General features: G+C 41.7%; 1 protein-coding gene across 3 annotated transcripts in view; it reads right to left on the bottom strand.

The window, feature by feature from the left end:
- Nucleotides 1–14,153: 14,153 nt before the first annotated feature.
- The window catches only part of FMN2 (formin 2), a 392,431-nt gene continuing 387,269 nt past the window's right edge, over nucleotides 14,154–19,315 (bottom strand). For all 3 annotated transcript variants that reach the window (XM_063613470.1, XM_055234932.2, XM_055234935.2), the window contains 2 exons: nucleotides 16,875–16,956; nucleotides 14,154–15,208 (listed from right to left, as the gene is read on the bottom strand). In XM_063613470.1, coding sequence (XP_063469540.1) covers nucleotides 15,182–15,208; nucleotides 16,875–16,956 — 109 coding nt within the window. In that variant the 3' untranslated portion in view covers nucleotides 14,154–15,181. The remainder of the gene's footprint in view (nucleotides 15,209–16,874; nucleotides 16,957–19,315) is intronic.

Here is a 19,315-nt window from a genome sequence, read left to right as displayed (position 1 = left end):
CTAGTTTTATAGCAGCATCTCTTCGTACAGTTATCCCTGGCCTACAGATGATGGCACTACTGCACACTAGAGCTGCTACCCCTCTCACGAACACAAGCATCATAGCTTTGGTAACTAGAGACCTTCCTGGGAACACAGTTGGTGAGTGGTTTGGTTTTCATAGCTTTACAGAGCAAAACCACTTTAGCATGCCCACTTCTCTGAGCCTTAGGGTGGTTTTATCCATCATGCACCGTGGAAGTTCTTACATTTTTATTTCATGGAGTGTGCATCAAAGCGTTTGAGATACTCCAAGGATCGTCCTAGTAGCTTATTATCACCATTCCCGGGGGATTTTCCACAGGCTCAAATCCTGAATCACGGGAGACTGTTCCCATGGTGATAAGCATTATCCAACTTAATGTCCTGCTCTTCTTCCTTGATACAGCAGCCTTGGGACACATGCCCATCCTTCTTCTCCCGGCTCCTGCTGTGATTTCGCCATATAGTCCGTTTCCTCCCTTAGCCAATCCAGCAGATCCCCAGCAGAGATGAGAGTCTAACAACAGACCTAGCAGGCTCAGGGGACTTTGAGAGTCCCAACTGCATCTACCCAAGTACTCCTCTCCCAATTTTAGGGGTTCTACTTCCCTATTAAGGTTCTAATCTCGGGACAAGAGACTCGCTGAAGCTGAGAATACAAAATTCTCTGAAACAGAGCTCCTTTTTACAATTGAGTCTTCTTCTGACTGCAGGAGACTAGGGCTTAATTGAATGCTACCTAGAAGACCCTATCTATGGGTTTTACATTCTGTCTGAATTGGTGATTAATCACTTTGAGTCTTTTATTATCTCTTCAACAAATCAATGCCACTTGTAAGCAGGTACCCGATCCCAAAGTCCTTATAATCACTCTGCCCCTCACAATTTTTAAGCACCAAAGATATCAAAGCAGCATCATCCGTCTGGGGTCACACCTGAGGTTCATTGACTCATGCCAAGGAAATCAAGGATGCAGAAGTGAGTTTAAGAGCAGCAGTTTAATAGGCAAAAGAGAAAAGCTCCCTTGTGCAGAGGGAAGGGGTTCCGAGTGGATCTCCCCACTCGTGGGGAGATGCAGTTGGTTTTATAGATGAGTTTGAGGAGGCGGTGTCTGATTTACATAGGGTGCAACGGATTGGTTGGGTTAGGTGTGTCATTTACATAGTGAAGCTGGCCGCCCCACCCTAATCTTTTATTATGCAGACGTTTATCTACCTGCCCAGCACCACGCTGCCTGTTCCCTGATTGCACGCAAGTGACAAAGAAAAGGCAAGATGGAGCCTCCGTGAGGAACAGGCTTTGCCCTCAGGTGCCTTTTCCTATCGGCACAGCTGCCGGCATTCCCCTGTGCAAGCTTCTGGCTGCTTTTCTATATCTGCAGCTTGATATTTCAGGCTGCTCTTTGTTAGAAAAAAAATGATTTGGGGGCTGCTTTTTATCAAAAGGGAAACTTTATTGAGGACTCTCTTACCCTGATTATCTGATTATCTGTCTAAATAATTTCATTTGAGTTCCTGTATCAATATTGCACCAGCCAGTGAGTCCCCCAACCAGCATCCCATCCTAATTTACCTCTGGGAAGAGTTTTAACAATGCACGGCTACAGCACGCCAGGACTGATACTCAGCAGCTGCCCAACGACTGAGCTTTCTCCAAATCCTGGGTTCGAGTTTCCTTCTCTAGGAACTGGAACTGTCTATCTTAAATTGGTTTTCCAAACTCTGAGACAGAGTTGTGAGCAGAAGGTTTATTGGAGGAATGCTTGCAGAACAGAGACCTGTAAGCACATGAGGACTGTGCAGTGGGAAAAGCCATCAGGTCACAATTGAGGACTTGCCTGATCCTGTGGGGAGCTCTGGAGCTGGGGGCTGCATTTTCGAATGGTGCCAAATTGAAGAGAGACAGGCTTTTGTAGCCCACATCCCTCAGTCACTGCCCACAAGCCATCCCTAGGAGGGGGCGTGTATTGCCTCTAAGGGCAAATCTCAGTGAGGATCCAGCTGTTAGTTTCAGTGAGGGTCAGCAGCCAGGTGAGATGGTGAGATGGTGAGATGGGATGGGTACATCAGCCCTGAAGAGGGTATCTGGGGAGAACAACATAATAGTCACCTTTCCCTGTGTGTTAGGGGTAGGTGTGGGGGCTGGAGCATGGGGGGAAGGAGGAGACAGAGAAGAAAGAACATGGAGGGCCTTGAAAGAGAGGCAGAGCAAGTTCCACCTGACAGCATAGGAAATAGAAAATCACTGATAGATTGGATCAAGGGTTATTCTAGTCACGACATGCTAGGTGATTGGAGGGAACAGAATCTGGGTCCAGATGGGCCAGCTCAGGGGCCCTTGCAGCAACACAGACTGAAGGTTAGGGCCAGACCAGGTAATAGAACTGGATCTGAAAGAAGAGACAAATATGTGAAGTAGTCACAGAATGCGGTGATGAAAGAGGGGGGTGTTAGTGCAACAGATGGGCAGCCCAAGATAAATGAGGATCCGGTTATACAAAATACTGATGCAGGTTTTTATAGATGTTGGGTCTGTGCTGATAGTGAAACATTTATGTAAATGAAACTTTTTCCCTGTTTGAAGAAATAGGACAAATCTATATGAGCAGCTAGATCTGGAGAAACTGATATTGAAGCAAAAAGATCGTAACTAAATCCACGAACATACACGAGACTTTTTTTATTTGTGTTGTTTGTGAGACAGGGTTTCACTCTGTCACACAGGCTGGAGTGCAGTGGCGGGATCATGGCCCTGGTGTCAGTCAGTCAAGTCTCCCCCAACTCTCTTTCTCTCTCTCTCTCTCTTTTTTTTTTTTTTTTTTTGACACGGAGTCTCGCTCTGTCCTCCGCAGTGGTGCAATCTTGGCTCACTGCAGCCTCAACCTTCCAGGCTCAAGTGATTCTCCCACCTTAGCCTCCTGAGTAGATGGGACTACAGGTGCATGCCACCATGCCTGGCTAATTTTTCTCTTTTTGTAGAGTTGGGGTTTTGCTATGTTGCCCAGGCTGATCCTTGAACTCCTGGGCTCAAGCAATTCACCCACCTCAGCCTCCCAAAATGCTGGGACTACACCCAGCCCATATATGAGACTTCTACTAGGGTCAGTGGAGGAACATGGGGCCAAGTAACCTTAGAAAATGCTTCTTTAGAAGAATAGGAGGTTAACAATAATATGTTATATCGTTTTAAATAGCTACAAGGAGGATATTGAATGTTCCCAATACAGAGAAATACTAAAAATTTGAGATGATAGATATGCTAATTACCCTGATCTGATCACTATACATTATATATGTTACATCACTACGTGCCCCATATATATGTACAATTATTATTTGTCAATTAAAAAAATTTTTGGCAGGTGCACTGGCTCATGACTGTAATCCCAGCGCTTTGGGAGGCTGAGGTGGGTGGATCACCTGAGGTCGGGAGTTTGAGACAAGCCTGACCAACATGGAGAAGCCATCTCTACTAAAAATACAAAATTAGTTGGGCATGGTGGTGCATGCCTGTAACCCCAGCTACTCAGGAGGCTGAGGCAGGAGAATCGCTTGAATCCTGGAGGCCGAGGTTGCAGTGAGCTGAGATCGTGCCATTGCACTCCAGCCTGGGCAAGAGTGAAACTCCGTCTCAGAAAAAAAAAAAAAATTTTTTTAAGAGTATGGAGATGAAGAAACATCAGTGAAAATGAGTAACATTCCTCAGGCAATGTCTGCCCATTGCCTGATGTAAAAGTGGGACCTTTTGATCCTTCATTTCACTGCCTTCCTCTTGCTGTACACAGGCTTCTAATCCTCCCTCCTCCCATGTGTATCTGTTGCCATAGACAATTCCAGCTCCTCCTCACCTTCCTGGTGGCAACCCTCCTTGCTCTGCTCTTTGAGCAATGCCACATCTTCCTGATGGTGCACTGATGACCTGAGCCGCATTCCCCACTCACATTCCTGAAGGCAAGGAGAGTTGTTTAATAAACCAGGCACACATGAAGTCTTCCAAACCACCACCTTTATCTGTCATATTCTGCTGCCTGGACATTCTTTATCTAGCAAGACCATAGTTACTTAACACGATGCAATTGCTAATTTGTGGGAAGGAGATATTGGATACCAAATTATGAATTGGGTGTCTAATCAAGGCTGGAAAATTTAAATTTGATGTTTGAAACTCTAGCAAAAAGGTTTGAGAGTTATCCAAATATTTACATCTGGGGTTTCTTGCTTTCTGTTTTTGTTTTCACCATGGTATATTTTAATTTTTGTTTTATTTGAGGAGCCAAAGAATATACAATTTGTGTTACCATCGACACCGCAAGCCTGGTTTTCCCTGTGCTGGAAGGAGCTCTGTGGATGGGGTCTATTTCTAGATCTGTCCTGAAATTCTGTAAGCTAAATACTCTTTTTTTTGATTCTCACTCTTTGCTTGAAAAATATGAACTCCCTAATTTAAGAGTATGCTGACAAATTACAGACAGTATGTATAAGGTAAAATATACGGATAGGAAATAACAAGTGTTGTGGGGCCCAATTTAGATTAATTGAACTTCATTATCATAGGGCTTGTTGGGACATGGTTTAAGCAATTGCCAGTTTCTGACTCCAAAAAGCCTGAAACCAACAGCTAATTCTCATTGTTGATTAACATGTAAAGTGTAAATTGCTCCTATGATCCATTGCCTGGATTAGAAAGTGATGTTAATCTCTGGAAAACTTTGGAGCGTATAATAGGAGTGGAGCTGTAAGTTAGGAACATTTACATAGTCCAGGAGGGCAGTATGAAGCAACTCCAAAATTGAGGTGAAAGGGAGTTTTGCACAAGTAGAACCAAAACGGGCCTATTGTGAAATAAAAAGCCCGATGTTACTGTCACAATCAGACCACCATAGGAGAAAATGTGCCCAGTGGCCTACAGACGACCTCGACTTTTTTTTCATTCTGGCAACAGAGAAACAAGATTGGCTTGCCACGCTTACAGATAGCTCTCTGTAGTGGTTTAGAGTGAAAATCGTCCTGATTGTCCTTGGAGAGGACTTCTGATAGAGCTGCTATCATGATGTGGAAACACGTAAACCACCCAACCTGTATTGTCTCCTTGATTTAACAGAATTGACCAGCTGGGTGTCATTTGATATTTGAAATGAGATAAATTCCATGAAATTAATTATAAAATATTTCTATATTGACTGATTTTTTTCATCTGACACAAAATCCAAAAGAACCGAAGGAAATAACAATTAAAATTCTCTCTCCTCAATCCCAAATGCTACTTGTTTTCCTTCTCCAAAAGCAACTATAATCAGTTTCTTGTCAATGACTCCAGAGATATTCTATGTATGTTAATTTCTAGAAATTCAGTAGTCATGCTGCCATCATTTTGTCATCAATGAGAATGTACTATAAACATCGGTTTTCTTCCTGATTTTCCCTCCCAATGACAAAGATAGAAACTTTTTATGGATTTTTTTTCCCCTTAACAAAATGTCGTACATCTACATCAGTACATAAAGGGCCTGTTTTTTCTCTATTTTTTTGGGCGGGGAGATGGAGTCTCACTCTATCCCCCAGGCTGGAGTGCAGTGGCGCCATCTCGGCTCACTGCAACTTCCGCCTCCCGGGTGCAAGCGATACTCCTGCCTCAGCCTCCCGAGTAGCTGGGATTTACAGGCACCTGCCACCACACCCGGCTAATTTTTGTATTTTTAGTCGAGACGGGTTTTCACCATGTTGGTCAGGCTGGTCTCAAACTCCTGACCTCAGGTGATCCACCCACCTCGGCCTCCCGCAGTGCTGGGATTACAGGTATGAGCCACCGCACCCAGCTGTTTTTTCTCTTTTAAAGTCTAAACGTTACTTCATTATTTAGACATTTCCAATGTTTTGCTATTACAAATACTTACTGTCACTTTCTAACATGTAAAATGTAATTGGGCCAGTTTCTCTTTCCACTTGAGTCGTTTCTCCCCAAAACCTCGACTGTTCTTGCTAATTTTTATGTTCAAACTTTGAAGTCAACTTCTTTAGTTCTCACCCTCCCTCTTCCCCCAACGAAACATTCTGCAGCTATTTTTGTTTGGATCTCATTAAATGTATTGGCGTGCACTAAATTTATATTAAATTTATAATTTGTTTAGGGAGTACTGGCATTGTCATTGCCCTTCCATTTTTGTGAGTCTCTCAACTATTTTCATATAGACCTTACACATTTCTTATTACACTTATTCCATGTTATTTGGATTTTTTGTTTGCTATTTTAAGTGGGGATATTTCACAATTTTGTCTTCTGACTGTATTATTTGTTTACATGAAAGTTCTTGATTTCTGTATATTAATTTTTGGCCTAGTCGATTTATGTCATTCTATTATTATCTTTAATAGTTGTTTGATTATTGTCTGTTTTTTGAGCATATAATCTAATAAACAGCAAATAAAAATGAACTTAACCTCATCCTTTTCCATCGTATACTTTTTTTGTTCATTGCCAGAACAGTAATAGCAGGTGAAATTAGACAACCTGGTCTTGTCCCTGATTTTTTAATGGAAATAGTTCTTTTTTAAAATTTTTTATTTTATTTTATTTTTTTGAGGCGGGGTCTTGCTCTTGCCACCCAGGCTGGGGTGCAGTGGTGCAATCTCAGCCCACTGCAACCTCTGCTTCCCGGGTTCAAGCAATTCTCCTGCCTCAGCCTCCGGAGTAGCTGGGATTACAGGAGCAAGCCACCGTGCCCAGCTAATTTTTGTATTTTTAGTAGAGACGGGATTTCACCATGTTGGCCAGGCTGGTCTCGATCTCTTGACCTCGTGATCCACCTGCCTCGGCCTCCCAAAGTGTTGGGATTACAGGCGTGAGCCATCGTGTCTGGCCAGAAATAGTTCTAAAGCTTCCCCTTTATGCCCCAGGCTGACTTTACGTTGAGGTATTTGATTCTTTAAGGACATATTTATGTTATTCAGAGTTTTTTCTTCAAAAATTACTTAATTTGTCCCTCCTTCCGTCCTTCCGTCCTTCCGTCCTTCCTTTCTTCCCTTTCTTTCTTTTTCTTTCTTCTTTTCTTCCCTCTGTGGCCCAGGCTGGAGTCTAGTCGGCTCACTGCAGACTCCCTGCGTCCGGCTCCTGCCCCGGCCTGCGGGCTGCCTGGGATTGCCCGCGGGCGCCGCCACTCCTGCCTGGTTTTTATCCTTTGGTTGGAGGCGCGGTTTCGCCGTGTTGGCCAGGCTGGTCTCCACCTCCTGACCTCGACTAGTCTGCCCGCCTCGGCCTCCCGAGGTGCTGGGACTGCAGGCGGAGTCTCGCTCACTAGGTGCTCGGTGTTGCCCGGGCTGGAGTGCGGTGGCGTGGTCTTGGCTCGCTGCAGCCTCCGCCTCCCAGCCGCCTGCCTTGGCCTCCCAGGGTGCTGGGATTGCAGCCTCTGCCTGGCCACCGCCCCATCTGGAAGGTGGGGAGCGTCCCTGCCCGGCTGCCCCGTCTGGGAAGAAGTGAGGAGCGCCTCTGCCCGGCCGCCCCGTCTGGGAAGTGAGGAGCGCCTCTGCCCGGCCGCCCTCTCTGGGAAGTGAGGAGCGTCTCTGCCCGACTGCCCCGTCTGGGAAGTGAGGAGCGCCTCTGCCAGGCCGCCCCATCTAGGATGTGGGGAGCGCCTCTGCCCTGCCGCCCCGTCTGGGAGGTCTACCACGGAGGCCAGACGCAATGTGGGGGCTGGACGTGATGGCTCATGCCTGTAGTCCCAGCACTCTGGGAGGCCGAGGCGGGTTGATCACTTGAGGCTAGGAATTCGAGACCAGCCTGGCCAACATGGTGAAACATATGAAAAATACAACAGACCAACCAACCAACCCAGCGACAACAAAACAGGTCTACCCTGGAGTCATACTCTAATTTTTTCTATTTTCTTCCCTTTCTGATCCTTTATCCCACTTTTTCTTCCGCTTCTTTCTCCTTCTTTGTCAAATAGAGGATTGAGTTATTATCATTGATCCATACAAAGTCCCTCTCTCATTTATTTTCTTTAATTCCCACCCCCCATTTCTATTCCCCGTCTTCCCATGTGCAACCTTCCTAATATGTTTGATATGCATCTTTTTGTTTGTATGTATTTTTAGAAAATGTTTATTGTTTTGTGTGCAAAAAAATTAATAAAAAAAGAAATAATTTAAACATAGTCTGATTTCATAACTAAAGTTCTTAATCACTGTATTAAATAAAATAGTCTCTTTAAAAAAATTACTTAATTTGTTAGCATTTTGAGAAAATAACATGCACATGTAATAGCAAAACATTGGAAATGTCTAAATAATGAAGTAACGTTTAAGCTTTAAAAGAGAAAAAACAGCAGGGTGTGGTGGCTCATACCTGTAATCCCAGCACTTTGGGAGGCGGAGGTGGGTGGGTCACCTGAGGTCAGGAGTTTGAGACCAGCCTGACCAACATGGTGAAACCCCGTCTCTACTAAAAATACAAAAATTAGCCAGGCCCAGGAGAAAATCTCCGCACATACATATGATTTTTAAATACACATATATTAAAATATGCAAGGCAGTACACATATGATCATCCTAGCCTTCCAGGAATAACCCCCACTTCTCCATGGCCCTTCTGATGTTTGCTAACTGTGTTTAGTATTTTTCACTGCTATTCCTCAATAAATTGGCCTATAGTATTTTCACTTAAATAATCTTTGTTGCTTTGGTAGCAGTGTTAATGTTATTTGCCAGCTATTTGCAAATATTGAATAGCTTGTGTTGGGGAGAGAGTAGGGTTGTGTTTCAAGCTAGACAGTATTTCATTATGAGGTAGGATGGAGAGCATCTCTTGCTCTACTATTGACTACTCTAATCCAGGGTCTCTTCCTTCACCTTTGTCTTGTTGACAGACGTCTTCCTGCAAATAGGGTTTGTCAGCCTGATTTCTCATGCAGGCATCCTTCCTGATGTAAGAAATAGTAAGCTACATTCAGGGGAGTGTCTAATACCAACTGGTGTACCAAAGTCCATTACTGCAAACACAGTTTGAGATAACACCTCCCAAGGGTATGGTTTCACCTTGGAGAAGGATTTTGAGATAACACCTCCTAAGGGTATGGTTTCACCTTGGAGAAGGAGACTTTGCTTGCTTTTTCTGAGATGTGTCTTCATGAGCATCCTCTCTGCCTTTTTCCATACCCACACATTTGGGAGATCTTCTGTATATTTTGCGGTTTGGTTTTTGACACCTCTAGTTTTAATTGAAGATAAATCAGAGATGATGCATATTTGTTCCTTGTTGCTTTGGAATGATTTTTGAGAGAGAAGGGGGTGAATGTCCCCTTTGTCACACCACTTTAGAACATTAAACCTCTTCCTATTGCTTTTGATTATTTAACTGTGCTTCACAGGAAACAAATACAACCTCCAAAAGTCTGAGTTCACCGATTAGCTGGGAAGTGGAAATGCTAATGACAGCTGGTGCAATTCAAGAAATGATGGCGCAGGATTTTCAGAGATTGTAACAATTTGTTCCCATCCACTTACCCTTGAGTTCTCCCACCTTCCATCCACGGTCACTTCTCTTTTTACCATATTTTTTTTTTTGGCTTTGTTTTTTCTTACCTTTCTGGCTTTTAGTTGGATTGGACTGACCTTTAGTTGATAGGGTTTTTTTTCTTATTCCTTCTTTAATTCTTTTTGTTCTTTTAATGAATGGTGCTAAATTTTTAATTTACATTTACTTTCATATTTTTGTAACAAAGTCCAAACATATTCATTATCACCATCTTCTCCCTGTTTTGTTTTTGGACAAGGTGTCACCGTATCACCCAGGCTGGAGTACAGTGGTGTGATCATAGCTCACTGCAGCCTCCACTTCCTGAGCCCAAGTCATCCTCCCACCTCAGCCTCCCGAGTAGCTAGGACCACAGGCAAGTGCTACCACACCTGGCTATTAAAAATTTTCTTTTTAGAGATAGGGTTTCCCTAAGCTGTCCAGGCTTGTCTCCTGGGTTCAAGGGATCCTCCTGCCTTGGTCTCCCAAAGTGCTGGGATTACAGCTGTGAGACACCACACTTGGCCATTCTTTTTTTTTTAAAGAGATAGGGTCTTCATATGTCTCTTCATAACACTTAAAGCTCACATAGTGCTTATATGTAGGGTGACCAGAGTTTGTCTGGGAGTGGTATCAATTTATAGAGATTTTCCAGGTGTAATAGCCTCACTTTTACTCTCAGTGGTATTCTGGTTTGAAGAATAAGTTGTCACCATTCTTTAACATTATATTGCCTGGCATTATTTTACATCGCTTGTCTCCCTCATTAGAACATAAGTTCCACGAGGATAGGACGTTTTTTGTTTGTCCACGACTCCCAAACCCTACACCAGTTTCTGGCACACATTGACCACTCTAGAAACATTTGCTGAATTGAATGAAGAGAGTAGTGCATGCCCCGTGGCATGTTTGAATTATTCCCTGAATTTCTCCCACCCAAGTTGTTACTATCTAAAATTTTAGTGCCCTTTGTAAACATGAAAAATTAGTTGTAATTGTTACTGTTTACATTCTAGGGTTGATTTTGGTTCACCAGTTTCTATGGTTTCTGTGATTTCTTAAATCCCAGGCCCTCACTTCGTTCGCATCTTTTTCCTTGCTGAAATGTGCCCCGCAGCAGACGCTTCAGTGAGGCTTCGGGCCTAGTTACCTCCTGTACTTTTCATATGTCTGAAAATCTCTCTCTCCCCTTCCATGTGAATGATGTTTCAAGTGGGTCTAATGGTCTCAATTCACTGCTTTCCTTCCACAATTTAAAGACGTTTTACTTTTTTTTTGAGAGAGAGTCTCGCTCTGTCGCCCAGGCTGGAGTGCAGTGGCACAATCTGGGCTCACTGCAAGCTCCGCCTCCCGGGTTCACGCCATTCTCCTGCCTCAGCCTCCCGAGTAGCTGGGACTACAGGCGCCTGCCACCACGCCTGGCTAATTTTTTGTATTTTTAGTAGAGACTGGGTTTCACCGTGTTAGCCAGGATGGTCTCGATCTCCTGACCTCATGATCCGCTCACTTCGGCCCCACAAAGTGCTGGGATTACAGGTGTGAGCCACCGCGCCTGGCCACGCCTGGCTAATTTTTTGTATTTTTAGTAAAGACGGGGTTTCACCATATTAGCCAGGATGGTCTTGATCTCCTGACCTCGTGATCCGCCCGCCTCAGCCTCCCAAAGTGCTGGGATTACAGGTGTGAGCCACCACGCCCAGCCAAGATGTTACTATTTTCTAAGATACATCGTGGCTGAGGACAAATCTACTTTCAGGATAACTGTCGTTTCATTTTAAGTGACGTGTCCTTTCTTTCTGTCTTTTTTTTGTGTTTGTTTTTTTTTGAGACAGAGTCTCTCTCAGTCGCCCAGGCTGGAGTGCAATGGCTCGATCTCAGCTCATTGCAACCTCTGCCTCCCCAGTTCAAGAGATTCTCCAGTTTCAGCCTCCCGAGTAGCTGGGATTACAGGCGCCCACCACCACGCCTGGCTAATTTTTGTGTTTTTAGTAGAGACAAGCTTTCATCATGTTGGCCATGCTAGTCTTGAACTCCTGACCTCAGGGGATCCACCTGCCTTGGCCTCCCAAAGTGCTGGGATTACAGGCGTGAGCCACCACGCCTGGCCAACGTGTCCTTTCTTTCAAGAGGTTTTCAAATTTTCTCTTTACCTAGCTGGAGATTCACTTTGACCTTTCTTGGTGCAAATGTATTGGTATATATCTGTCTGGCACTTGATACGTGTTAAGCAGAGGATGTATCTTTTTTCAATTCTAGAAAATTCTCAGCCATTTTTTTCTCCAAGCCATTATTTGGCTTTTCTACTATTTCCTTTAGTTTCTCCATATGGACTGCCTCTTTAACTGGAGTCTTTCAGTTTATCCTGTATCTCTTTTAACTTCTCTTACACGTTTACAAATATTTTCTCTCTCTGCTGTGCGGTCTCACTAAATTGCTTGGTGCTACCTTCCAAATCACTCGTTGCTTAATGTGTGCCCATCTAGAATTCATTCAGCTTCTATTTTTTTTCTGTCTCAATGATTATATGCTTCAAGTTCCTTTGCAGATTTTTTTTTTTTTTTTGAGACAGGGTCTTGCTCTATTGCCCAGGATAGAGTGCAGTGGCACGATCTTGGATCACTGCAACCTCTGCCTCCTGGGTTCAAGCAATTCTCCTCCCTCAGACTCCCGAGTAGCTAGGATTACAGGTGCCTGCCACCACACCCAGCTATTTTTGTATTTTTTTTAGTAGAGATGGGGTTTCACCATCTTGGCCAGGCTGGTCTTGAACTCGTGATCTCGTAATCCACCTGCCTCGGCTTCCCAAAGTGCTGGGATTACAGGCGTGAGCCACCGCACCTGGCCTACAGATTCTAAATATAATTATTATTTAAGTTTTGCCCTGTTGTTGGTATTTTAAAGGTGAATTCATTTTGCTATTTGTTAAGTTTATTCTTTCTCCTTGAGAATTTTCCTCCCGTGCTTTGGATGTGTGTTTTGCAGAGGCGTCTTGAAGGAGTGCTCACGTTCTTTTTACTCCTCTCTCTCTCTCTCTGTATCTGGTCATTTTCCATTGCGTTCACCCATTCCTAGTCCAGAACCTGGCTTTCTGGGTGGCACTGGGCTGTCAGTGGATTAGAGACACTGCAGGTACAGACATGGCCCAGAAGTTAGCTGGCCCAGTGTGGTCTGCCTTCTCCTGCTACCATGTGTGTCTGGCTGGCTAATGTTTGCCATATCCTGTGGCATCCTCTGCAGCTGTTTTCAGTGGATTCTCACTGGTAGGTAAGCCTCACATCTCTGGTAGTGATCCTGGGTTGGTTTCCCTCTACAAGTGGGGTATGGTCAGTTGTCTTTACACCATAGAGATTCCTCTTCTTCATGCACTCTCTTGCACCCCCCACTTCCCACCCTGCATCTATACTTTTGAAAATATATTTCATGTTATTTTTCTACTTGGAAACAGAGGGAAAATCCAAATTTTTAACTCACAGCACAATGTTTCTTGAATGACAGAAAAGTCTTCCAAGCGTGGAGCTACCGAAATGTCTTAATTATAATTAATCTGTATTGAACCTCCCTTTTCTACTTCCTTAACACTACCCTTCATTTTTACCACTACCCTTTTTCAGCAAACAAGGGACTTCATTCCATTTTCAGCCTACTTGTATCCTGAAGCATCTGGCATAGTTAACACTCCTGTCTTCTCTTCATCAGTAAATATGTAGTGAGTCTCTGTCACAAGCTAGGAGCCAGGGAGACCAGTGTCAAGAGATGTCCTGGAACAAATGCCTTCTAAACTCAGATACAATTATTAGTGAATCCATGAAATGTTGAGAATGTTTCAAGCTGAGGGCAAACATGCGGAAAGACACATAGTTGAGAGGAAATTAGCCTAGAGGTATTTTAGTTTGGCTGCAGGCTGGAATTCAAGGTAGGTTAAGTCAAGAGACTAAACTCAAAAGGTAAGTAGGCACTGCTTAGGACTCCGTCAGCCGCATTAAACATTTAGATAATATTTTAAGGCCACATATCTTAGTGTATGTGGCCACTAAAATGCTTTAAGTAGGAAATTCAGATGAGCAGATTTGCATTTTAGAAAAAGGTGGATTTAAATTTTAAAAATATGTTGCAGGACAAATCTCGGAAGATGAGAACAGTGAGCAAATTAATAAAGGAATTAATGGGGGTTCTGAACTAGGACTTTAATAGAAAACACGGAGACAACTGTATGCATTTGTGATAAGTAATATGTCAAAAGATGAACCTGGGTTTCTGAATGAATAGTGGCTTTGTCCACTGAGATAGATAATACACAAGAATGAGCAGGGATGGAGGGAAAAGATGACAAGCTGAGTTTGAATTTACACATAATGAATTTTAAGGCATGGGGAGATCTCCGACTGAAAATGACCAGAAGATCTTTGAGAGATCAGGAAAGAGATCCTAGTTCAAGCCACAAAGGAATAAATATTTTATCAGGATTTCTTACTTAGGTATCATTGATGGGCTTTAAGTTCTTAAGTCCCTGAAACTGTATGCACATTTTTGTGTGTGTGCAGGTGAATATGCAGCGTGTCTAACTTATTTTCCCTCCTTCTCTTATTCCCCACCCCATGTTAAATATGACAGCTGTATTTTGCAAGTATCTTTATTCTTTTATTATTCATTTTATTTTCATATAAATTAACATCCTAGAAAAATTGAAATAGAAACACTAAATACAGTATTGCACATAGCGATCTTTGTTAAATGCCCTATTATTTCATTGGAGAATGGTAATATACACACTGGAGGGACTGAAGGGGACAGGAAGACTACAAAACAATAGAAAAACACCCACTACTGTTTGTTTGCACTTAAACTACAAACTAAAAAGTAGGAGACCATACTTTACATAAATACAAACAATTATGATTTAGAACATTGTTTTTCTTAAGTTGCTTTCCATAATTGGTTTGCAAGAGCAATAAATTCTCCCCTTTATCCACAACTATAACTTGCAATGAAGATCATTAAAAGTAATGGAAAAAAAAAAACCCAGCTCATACAAAATCATCACAATGCATTATGAGCTGACTCAAGTCATTATATGACTTCAGTAAAAAAAAAATGACCATCTTCTTTCACAAATATATAGTTATGGAGAGCAACCCAAGAGTTGGGAAAGCACTGACTATAAATGGTTCTTACATTTTAAAATAGAAAATTTATACTTAGACGTGAAACTGATACAAACAATTCACTAGAAATAACATTTTACCCATATGTCTAAATGCTGTGATGTGGAGGACTGGTTGTCAGTAGAAAGGAAAGTGTTTTTGCTGTGACGAGGAATATTCTCACAACAGTGAATTTTAGTTAATGTTTAGCATGTTCAGAATTAGTGCAGATACTGCCTCTTATACATGCTGTTTTGGTCTATCGGTATAATACCATAAACTTTTACAAAAAGAAAAGGTGTCAAATTCTCCACTGGTCTAGTACTTTTGCATTTTTATATGAATATACAGTAAAATTCAACAATTAGTGAACTGTCTAGAAAACAAAAAGATTATGCAAGAGGTGAAGAAGAAACATGAGCAGAATGACGGTAGTTTCCCTCCCACCCTCAGGTCAGCTGAATTTTGTGAAAGTCGTTGCAATGACTCATTTTCATTCTGCTTTTCCTTGTTCAAGTTTTCATGCTTATCTTTGCTTTCTGAAAACAAATACACCAGATAAAAGTTTTAGTTAGAAAGAACTTTTAAAAATGGAAAGAGTTTAGAGTAGCCTAAAAAAGACCTTTTCATTTGGATCAAATTCTGTGGGACAAGGTTAAAGGTCTACCAATCCATAAAGGAAAAAAATATAAGTGGGATCTGTGTTATCTTTGAGCGCTTTTATCAAGACAAATCGCCAAATACTTTTGAGAAAAAAAAGTTTTAAAAATTTAACTTCTAACCAATATGAGAGGGTGTCAAACTCAACATTCTCATCCTCAACCTTACATGCAAATACATAAATATGAAAACTGAAGTGGCTGCTTCACTTCATGGTAAATGTACTCTAATCATCTTCTGTACTCCTAATAGCAAGATTGAGGTTCACTAATAAGTAACTATTCCTCCGCATTCAATACAGTTGTAAGATTGAATCATCAGACAGGAGCAGAAAATAAGCTGAACTACCATGTAGTAGTTATCATTAGATAAGATCATTTTAATACACAGAAACTGAAGGGACCATTGCTTCTAAATGAAGATATAATTCCTTCTTTAAAAAATAGGGCTATTTAATCATATCCCAATTTGGGTTATTTTAATGTCTTTTCCCTTTAGACTACATTAGACTAATTCAATTTAGAATGGTCCTATCTTAAGGCCTAACTCACCTTTTCATTTAAAACAGCATCATTTACTTACACTGTGGTACCAAGTGATAATCCCTCAAAACAGTCAACACAACATCCTCAGTATCACAAGGAAAAGCCTTGTCATTTTAACCAAACCCTTCCCTCCCAGGGTGGACAACCTGGCATTTTGTTTTAAAGTGGGGAGAGGGCAAGCAGGAAACTTAAATGAGCTTGTTAAACTCCATCTCTGGACTGACCACTCTCCAGCAGCCAACTCTGCCGAGCCATCTGTGGATATAAACGGGGTCTGGGCACCCTGGGCAAAGTGTCACACTGCTCTTGGCACTTCCTACCAAGTTTCAGATCCCAGTGGATCTAATCCAATTATAATGATCACTTGTGGCTCAAATACAGCCTCTGCCGTGATCTGTGTTTAACAAAGAAAGTGAAAGATGGTCTCCCCACCCTGCCAACATGCACATAGCCACATAAATGCACAACCACAGTAGATTCAGTAGATTTAACTTTTTTTTTTTTTTTTTTGAGACAAAGTCTCACTCTGTTGCCAGGCTGGAGTGCAGTGACGCAATCTCAGCTCACTGCAACCTCCACCTCCCAGGTTCAAGCGATTCCTCTGCCTCAGCTTCCCAAGTAGCTGGGACTACAGACACACGCCACCATGCCGGGCTAATTGTTTGTATTTTAGTAGAGACAGGGTTTCATCATGTTGGGCAGGATGGCCTCGATCTCCTGACCTCATAACCCGCTCACCTCGGCCTCCCAAAGTGCTGGAATTACAGGTGTGAGCCACCACCCCCAGCCCAATTCTTAAGTTTTGAATAATCAATATCAAGACTCTTAGCCTTCTGGGCCTGATTAAGGGCCTAAGAAAAAGGAGATTCTTGAAGTCAGAAGCTCCTAATTTATTCACACTTAGTAGAAAAATAATTAAAATATTATGAGTTTGTATATATTATGAAAACAGGATTTAAAAGCCAAAGAAAATAACAAGTTAAAAATCAGTCATACTTACAATTCCAGAGTCATGTCTTGGTTTTATTTTATAAAGTGATTTTCCCTTCTTCTGTCTACAAACCTCTTCGGCTTCTTTTACTCTGATGGGGAGAAGACACATGTATTTAAACAAAACGTACTTAGATCACCTCATTCTACCTTATAGTAAGTGAGCAAACCTCAACTCAATAAAGATTTGAATTATTGCAGAAAATAATACAATACACAGAAGAATGTTATCTGACATTTGAATTGAAAGCCTCAACTGTTACAGCTACAGAGGCTAATTTATCTACGAGTTCTTAACTTGGAATCATAGTATGATTGAATTGAGTAATATACAAACACATAAGAATTTCTATGCAGAGTGTGTATGCATTTCATTCTATATAAAAGGAATCTCATATACAAGTAAATAATGAAATACCCCTCATTGTCAGCTGAGAGTATGAGATTGATTCTATTACATAAATAGGATTGGTACCATGATGTAAGTTAGAAGCATTAGAATAATTAAAGAGCATCACAGCCAGGGCGCAGTGGCTCATGCCTGCAATCCCAGCACTTTGGGATGTCAAGGCAGGTGAATTGCTTGAGCCCAGGAGTTCCAAACCAGCATGGGCAACAGAGTGAGACCCTGACTTCACAAAAAAACACAAAAACTTAGCCAGGCATGGTGGTGTGTGCCCTGCAGTGAGCTGTGATCAGCGCCTCTGCACTCCAGCCTGGGCAACAGTGAGACCCTCTCCCCTGCCACCCCCCACCAAAAAAAAAAGTGTCACATACAAATTTACATGCCGGCCGGGCATGGTGGCTCACACCTGTAATCCCAGCACTTTGGGAGGCTGAGGAGGGCGGATCACGAGGTCAGGGGATCAAGACCATCCTGGCTAACACAGTGAAACCCCGTCTCTACTAAAAAAAAAAATACAAAAAATTAGCCAGGTGTGGTGGTGGGCGCCTGTAGTCCCAGCTACTCGGGAGGCTGAGGTAGGAGAATGGCGCGAACCTGGGAGGTGGAGCTTGCAGTGAGCTGAGATCGCACCACTGCACTCCAGCCTGGGCGACAGAGCGAGACTCCGTCTCAAAGAAAAAAAAAGAAAATTTACATGCCATTCTTACTTAAAATTATTTCAGATTAACTTCCTATACCGCACACACTCATGCATAAAAATCACTTGCAATAAATACTTGGGCAGTTTCTAAAAACTGAGCTTCATCTAGCATAGGAACTAATTATTTGATAACAAAAAAGAGAGTGAGCAGTAATAACATTTTAATGTTTCTAGTATTTCTTGTTAAGCATATATGACAAGGAAAACAACATTGAACTGACCAGAGGTATAGTTAAAAGAAGATGCTATTTGGAGCAAAGTCTTGTATGAAGTTCTGGCTCTGCTATTTGACACTGGTAATGTTTTTGTACCCCTGAACCTCCCTATTCCCTCAAAGAGTGGAAAGTTTCCATTATATTAAATTATCTTCATTATCACTGCACAGAGTTGCAAAGAGTGAGTAAAATTTTATTTAAAAAGTTATTTATGCATTGTAAAAGGCTATAAAATTTATTATTGTTTTAATTAAACAAATAGTAAGAAATCTGTAAACTGGATTTTTTTTTAATAAAATGGGGAGCTATGACAAGGAAAATAATCTATCAGGTAAAATTTATTTTTTATTACTGTGACTTTTCTTTGGGAATTAAAAATGAATTATTTCTAGAGAAAGCAAAAAGGCTATGGCTTGATCTTAATAAAATGCATTTCATATAGACCTTATAGCCTAATTTCCTGAAAGAAGTGAATTCTAAATATATTTCTTGATCCCTGTGGCAAAAAATCTAATGACAGAATTCATCTCCTTTACAACTAAATCAAGTCCTCTTTTTAAACAACAGAATGAAACAAACAACTCAGTATTGCAACTGTAAGATTGGTGTTATAGTTTATATTAAAGCATGACAAATGAAAGTAACTCCGTTCAGATATAAAATGCCTGCCTGGTTGATATTGTTAGCAATTCCAGAAAACGACGACAACTTAGAAGATACTTCATTGTTACCACTTTATTACTTTTCACCCAAGCCATAAATTGCCTTTAATCCTTCCTCTAAACATTTGAAGATAAAAACATTTTCTTTATAACAAACTAAGGATTGCAGCGTCCCCGTCTTCCTCTGAAACAGCTACCAGTAAATTTAAGTTGAAGTATTTGGATAGAGAATTAAGGAAACCGTTATTTTTTTCAGCACTTAGCCAAAATCCAGTGGATCTCCTCTTAAGTTTACTTGGGGCTTTTTAAAGCATTTCGTGGCTTTCCAATAAAATATAATAAAATATACTTTACAAGTATTTAGATCCTCAAAGCATCTTAATTCTCTCCCAATCCTATTTATTTTGTTCTCAAAACACATTTTTGTAAGGATCACAGGAAGCCGAGTCTAATACAAACATTTTTAAG

Source organism: Symphalangus syndactylus, chromosome 19 (genome assembly GCF_028878055.3).
Source record: "Symphalangus syndactylus isolate Jambi chromosome 19, NHGRI_mSymSyn1-v2.1_pri, whole genome shotgun sequence".
NCBI lineage: Eukaryota > Metazoa > Chordata > Mammalia > Primates > Hylobatidae > Symphalangus > Symphalangus syndactylus.
Note: the sequence above shows the minus strand (reverse complement) of the source record. Positions and strands in the feature narration are given on the sequence as shown.